Raw genomic sequence first — 7304 nt, forward strand, 5'->3', positions numbered from 1 at the left:
GTAGAGGTTTACGTCAAGGAGATCCTTTGTCTCCTTTCATTTTTATTTTATGCACGTAAGCGCTTGTTAGCCTTCTTAATCATGCAGAGATCCAAGGGAAGATAACAGGGATGCGCGTCACACGCACGTGTCCGTCGGTATCCCACCTTCTCTTTGCTGATGATAGCCTTTTCTTCTGTAAGGCAGAGCCCCGTGAATGTGAAGAAGTAATGAAAGTAGTCAGGAAATATGGCAAAGCATCTGGACAATGTATTAACTTTGATAAATCGTCCTTACTCTTTGGTAAGCGGATTAATGTGACTATGAGACAAGAGCTTAAAGATGTGCTTGGAATACAGAACGAGGGAGGAATGGGAACCTATCTTGGTATCCCAGAAGACATAAGTGGTTCCAAGTGCAAACTTTTTGCATTTCTAAAGGATAAGTTGATGCATAGAGTGAATGGATGGACAGACAGATGGCTATCGAAAGGAGGGAAGGAAGTGATGATAAAATCCATTTTGCTCGGTCTACCGACATACGTGATGTCTACTTTTCTACTACCATTGGAGATATGTGAAAACCTTGCTAGTGCCATTTCACAATTCTGGTGGAGTTCAAATCCACCAAAAAGAGGGATACACTGGGCAAAGTGGGAAAAAGTTTGCTTACCAAGAGAGGAAGGTGGGATCGATTTCCGTATGATCCATGAGTTCAACTTGGCGCTATTGGCAAAACAATTATGGAGGCTAGTTCAATTCCCTGATTCTTTGGTTGCACGGGTCTTGAGGGGAAGATACTATAGATTGAGTTCTCCATTAAGAGCGAACACTTTTACCAGCCCATCCTATGTGTGGACAAACATTTATGCCGCAAGGAAGTTGTTATTACTGGGGATCAGACAGAAGATACATTCAGGGTATGAAGTCAAGTTGTGGGAGGACCCGTGGGTTCCAACGACTCCTGCGAGGCCAGCTATTCCCATAGCGCCAGCTATGCACCTGAATATGAGAGTCAGCGATCTTATTGACCAGGTATCGAAGGAATGGGACATTGGTCTATAGGAGAATTATGTCAGTCTTGAGGACATACCTCTCATAAGGAGTCTAGCCATAAGCCCAACTCATCGTCGGGATACTTTTTGCTGGAGCTACACAAGGAATGACCAATACACGGTTAAATCTGGATACTGGATGGCTCAGAATGTACTAATGCCATCGGCTGGGGAGGAAGTTCTAGAGCCAAGCATCGCTAAGCTCCAAGCCTTTGCGTGGCAGATAAAGGCGCCGAAGAAGATATGTCATCTTATATGGCAACTATTAACTGGTCATGTGGCAGTAACGAGAAACTTAACAAGACGCAATATGAGGTGTGACAATTACTGTCCAAGATGTGGAGAACTAGAGGAAACAGTAACCCATGCCGTTTTTGAATGTCCGCCAGCTCTCCAAGTTTGGTCATTATCGTCGACTCCGACAAGCCCAGATATATTTTCCGTATCAAGTGTCTACACAAATATGGACTATCTGTTTTGGAAGAAGAATAGCATTATTGAACCAGAACTAGACAGGGATCCTTATCCCTGGATAATATGGTATATTTGGAAGGCTGGGAATGACAAACTTTTCAGGGGTGTAGATAGAGATCCTTTGGAACTAGTTCGACATGCAGAAAGTGAATGCAAAGCCTGGTTTGATGCTAACGAAGTGGTACAACCAGTGGTACAACCAGTGGTACAGGATAATAACCCTGTGGTAACCCAAGTCATAAGCTTGGGTAATATCTGCTTATTAGATGGATCTTGGACATCTTCTGCTCAATTCAGTGGATGCGGATGGGTATGGATGGACAGTGGTGGGAACATTCAACTTATGGGAACAAGGAATTTCACTCAACGCGAATCAGCCTTGCATTCAGAAGTAGAAGCACTGAGATATGGAGAATATGCTTCAACACTCAACATGTCAGAGCTTCAGGACGGATTGTAAGGAACTAATTGCAATGATAAAGAACCCTCAGGCGTGGCCAAGTTTTACGACGGAGTTGGAGAGGATAGAGACGTTACAGATATGCTTCCCGGACTTCAGCATTATTCATGTTCCACGGGCGCGGAACCAGATTTCAGATTTTTTAGTTAAGACTGCGAGATCCTTCGATAGGGAGTTACTTTTTATTGGTTGTTCTATTCCGGTTGGGTTACCTAGACCACCTCAAGTTTGAGTAATAGAATGAGCCTTTCGACGTCAAAAAAAAAAAAACAAGCACGAGAGTTTTATTATTTTCTTTGATGGGTTTCTCTTTTTTATTTTTTAAAAATAAGCTATTAGAGATATGAGAATCAATTGTATATATTATGTCTTCCTCTGTTTTAGGAAACTACTAGCGAGATCCTCTGTATATAAACTCCTTTGTATCATTCTAAAAGATTAAGGCAAATACATTATTTATATGGTATCAAGAGCCATCGGTAACCCTAAACTTCTCTAGCCGCCAAACCCTAATTTTTTTTTCCATCATGACGACCATTGCAGAACAAATCGATGACTCAAAATCCGTTCTCAACATCAACATGGTCAACATCACGAAGCTCAACTCCACCAACTTCATGACCTGGAATCTTCATTTCCATGCTCTGCTTGATGGCTACAATCTTGCCGGCTATATTGACGGCACTACCACTGAACTAGACAAGACAACAACTCTCGATGATGTCATTACGATCAACCCTGATCATACCAAATGGCGACGCCAAGATCGCCTTATTTACAGTGGCCTCCTTGGCACACTCTCTCCATCAATCCAAGCGTTGGTGACTAACACCAAAACATCCCGAGATGTGTGGAAGTCCCTAAGTGCGACTTATGCTACGCCGAGCCGTGGCCACATTCAACAACTTCGTCCCCAACTCAAAACCTTCACAAAAGGAGACAAGACGATCGATGATTACATGAGGAGTTTGACTACACGTTTTGATCAGCTTGCTCTACTTGGGAAATCGCTCGATCATGAGGATAAGATCGAGTATATCATTGATGGGCTCCCGGAGGACTAAAATCAGTGGTTGAACAGGTTGAAGGTAGAGACACTACGCCTTCGATTGTGGAGATTCATGAGAAGTTGATCAACAAAGAGGCCAAGCTACTCTCCATGAACGCAACTACTCTCAACACGGTTCCAGTAGCTGCAAACGTTGCGACTTCTCGCCCACGGCAGAACAACAACTACAATCAGCAGTACCGCTTCCACAATTCAAACTGGAACAACAACAAACCGCAGCAACACTACAACAATGCTTCACAACAGGACTCTCGGTCTTCGAAAGGATACCAAGGGAAATGTCAAATCTGTAGTGTTTTCGGCCACAATGCTCGACGCTGTCCTCAACTCGCTCAATCATTGAACTCTGGCTACAACCCCTCACCGTTCCAACCGTGACAACCACGAGCCAACATGGCTGTCTCTGCTCAGAATCCCACAAACGCCTGGCTGATGGACTCTGGAGCCACACACCACATCACCAGTGAACTCCAGAACATGAAGCTCGCGCAGCCTTACAATGGCTCGGACTCTGTTCTCATTGGTGACGGATCAGGTTTATCGATATCTCATACTGTCTCTCTCTCTTTACGTACTATCACCAGACAGTTGCGACTCAATAACATTCTTTGTGTTCCAAATATCAAAAAGAACTTGATCTCTGTCTACCGGTTGTGTAATGCTAACAATGTTTCGGTGGATTTTTTCCCTGCTTCCTTTCAGGTGAAGGAATTGAGCTCGGGTGTCCTGTTGATCCAAGGAAAGACCAAGGATGAGTTGTACGAATGGCCAACCCAAACACCAAACCTTCAGTCTTTTTACGCATCACCCTCACCAAAACCAAAAATGTCTGATTGGCACTTTCGCCTAGGACACCCGTCTTCTTTTATTCTTCAGTCTATTGTTTCTGGTTTTTCTTTACCTATTGCCAACTCTGTAACACAAAACACATTATGTTCAGATTGTGCAATCAATAAATCTCATAAACTGCTTTTTGCTCAATCCTCTATTACTTCTACAAAACTATTACAATACATTTTCTCAGACTTGTGGAGTTCTCCTATACTTTCCCTTGACAATTTCAAATACTACCTAGTTTTGGTAGATCACTACACCAGATATACATGGCTTTACCCTCTCAAAACTAAATCCCAAACCCTGGAAATATTCAAAGCTTTCAAAAGCTTGGTCGAAAACAAATTCTCCACAAAGATAGGCACTTTGTTCTCTGACAATGGTGGTGAGTTCATCGCCTTGCGATCTCTACTAACAGAAGCGGGCATCAATCACCTTACATCCCCACCACACACTCCAGAACACAATGGTATTGCCGAGCGGAAACATCGGCACATAGTAGAAACTGGCCTTACTCTCCTTACCCATTCGGCCATGCCCAAGAAATACTGGCCTTTTGCTTTCGCCACTGCTACCTACCTCATAAACCGGCTTCCCACACCAGTCCTCAACATGGAGACTCCCTTCCATAAACTCTTCCAAACCCAACCCAACTACCTCAAAACCAGAGTATATGGATGCCTCTGTTATCCATGGCTACGACCTTACAATGCAAACAAAATGTAGGACAAATCAATGCCTTGTGTTTTTCTCGAATACTCTCAGTCACAAAGTGCCTTTCTCTGCTTACACACTCCCTCTGGTCGTATTTTATGTCTCGCGACATGTCACTTTTGACGAGACCGTCTTCCCATTCAAATCCAAGAAACCACTATCTCCGGCCCCAAACACCACAGACGAACCACCATATATTCCATTACCACCAGTTACTGTTATAAGAACCTCCTCAATACCTCAAAACCAACCGCCATTCGTACAACCAACGGGAACCACGAGCTTGATTCCTCCCCTGCAGGTACAGGATAATTCTACTGGAACATTAAGCACACCAGCTCCGCCTACTGCTGCACCGGAGTTGTCTCCTCCAACCTCAACTGTGCAACCGCAACAACCGCTGACAAGTTCGGAACCGGCGCCTCTACAACAGACACAGGACGCCACGACTACAAATAGCTCTGTCTCAGCTTCTGATAATGCAGACCCACCTCCGAATCAACGTCGCATGGTTACTCGCCGGCAAAAACCAGATAGTCAAGCCCAATCCCAAATACAACTACACTGCTGCACTATCATCTATTATCCCGATGGAACCAGCTACTCTTAAACAAGCGCTACAAGATAAGAGGTGGCGTGGATCAATGTCGACTGAGATAGATGCGTTTGCGCGTAATGACACATTTGAACTTGTTCCGCGACCTCGCGACCAGAATGTCATAGCCTGTCTTTGGATCTACACGAATAAGTTCTTCTCCAATGGTTCACATCGTTGCTGCAAATCTCATCTCTTCACAAAAGGGTATAATCAACAACATGGACGAGACTACACTGATACATTCAGTCCGGTAATCAAATCTACCACACTACGTTTGGTTCTGGACATTGCAGTCAGTAGCGGTTGGCCTATACAACAACTGGATGTTAACAATGCGTTCCTCCAAGGAACGTTAACAGAAGAGGTCTACATGGAGCAGCCACCGGGTTTTATTGACTCTGATAAACCGGATCATGTATGTCACCTCAAGAAAGCGGTTTACAGGCTCAAGCAAGCTCCCAGAGCTTGGTACACAGAAATCCGTTCGTTCCTTCTCAGCTTAGGATTCTACAACTCCCTAGCAGACACATCTCTTTTTATTCTAAAAAGGGGATCGGATTTAACGTATTTACTCGTGTATGTTGATGACATTGTGGTTACAGGAAATTCAAAATTGTCAATCAAGCGAGTCTTACAACTCCTAGCTGAGAGATTCTCTGTCAAAGACCCGGAAGAGCTCAATTACTTCTTGGGTATTGATGCACATCGTACATACTCTGGTTTACATCTGAATCAGCGGAAGTACATCTTCGATGTCCTCCACAAGTATGACATGACCAATGCTCGTCCAGTCACAACACCCATGGCATCTTCTCCAAAACTCCATCTCAACTCTGGAACCTCTCTCACTGATCCTTCAAAGTACAGAAAACTCATAGGAAGCTTGCAGTACCTGCAATTCACTCGACCAGACATTGGATTTGCGGTGAACAGTCTGTCTCAATTCATGCACAAACCCACTGACGAACATTGGCAAGCTGCAAAGAGGATATTACACTACCTAGCAGGTACACCCACTCATGGTATTTACATCTCTGCGACGAACAGGCTGATATTACATGGATACTCAGACACGGATTGGGCTGGGGACTCCGATGACAACGTCTCAACAAACTCATTCATCATCTACTTGGGTAAACACCCAATCTCATGGGCAAGTAAGAAACAGAAAGGTGTTGCAAGGTCCTCGACTGAAGCGGAATATAGAGCTGTTGCCAGCACTGCAGCCGAACTATCTTGGATTTGCAATCTCTTAACTGAGCTTGGGATACAGCTGCCTTCTTCGCCCCTCATTCACTGCGACAATGTAGGTGCGACGTTTCTCTGTGCCAATCCGGTATTCCACTTTCGAATGAAGCACATTGCTATTGATTACCACTTCGTCCGAGGTCAGGTAACAAGAGGAGCATTACGTGTCTTTCACGTTAACACACGAGACCAGCTAGCGGATGCTCTGACAAAGCCTCTCTCGCGTGCAAGGTTTCTAGAACTCAGAGACAAGATTGGAGTTACTGCGGACACTCCATCTTGAGGGGGCGTATTAGAAATATGAGAATCAATTGTATATATTATGTCTTCCTCTGTTTTAGGAAACTACTAATGACATCCTCTGTATATAAACTCCTTTGTATCATTCTAAAAGATTAAGGCAAATACATTATTTACATAAGCAACTTAAATCATTATTTTTGTAAATTATACATTTTCGGTTAGTAAAGTTTTCTTGAGTTGCACAATTTTCATTTTATATTTATGTAAACTTTACATTAAAAAGTGCTTGTATAGATACGTAAATATGTAAATTTTAATTTGCTAAACGTTTACTTTTTAATTGTATGTAGATTTTACATAAACTAGTTTTCAGTGGGTAAGATGAAGTGGCAATACCCAATCATATTTGGGGTTACGTACTTTCTTTTTTGTTCAAGTTAACTAAGCCTATGGTTAATCGAGAAGATGTTGGTCATGCTAAACATACTGACACAAAAGGCAAAAGTTGTAGTTTAGATTAATTGTATTCTCTATTTTGTAGCTCTTCTTTCTACAAACGACCATGTAACCAAGAAAATGACAGGTACATAGTTTCTTCAAATCTTAGTTTAAAAGATCGGAATCTCATCTC

The 7304-nt window shown here is 43.1% G+C and overlaps 2 protein-coding genes across 2 annotated transcripts; both read left to right on the top strand.

Annotated features, from left to right (window-relative positions):
• The first annotated feature begins 209 nt into the window (after nt 1-209).
• On the top strand, nt 210-1043 carry LOC106308658 (uncharacterized mitochondrial protein AtMg00310-like). The gene has a single exon (XM_013745798.1). The coding sequence runs from the start codon at nt 210-212 to the stop codon at nt 1041-1043; it is 834 nt and encodes a 277-aa protein (XP_013601252.1).
• A 453-nt stretch (nt 1044-1496) lies between these two features.
• Nucleotides 1497-1902, top strand: LOC106308659. The gene is made up of 2 exons (XM_013745799.1): nt 1497-1755; nt 1805-1902. The coding sequence occupies exons 1-2, from the start codon at nt 1497-1499 to the stop codon at nt 1900-1902; spliced, it is 357 nt and encodes a 118-aa protein (XP_013601253.1).
• Nucleotides 1903-7304: the final 5402 nt, after the last annotated feature.

Source organism: Brassica oleracea, chromosome C8 (assembly GCF_000695525.1).
Source record: "Brassica oleracea var. oleracea cultivar TO1000 chromosome C8, BOL, whole genome shotgun sequence".
Lineage (NCBI taxonomy): Eukaryota > Viridiplantae > Streptophyta > Magnoliopsida > Brassicales > Brassicaceae > Brassica > Brassica oleracea.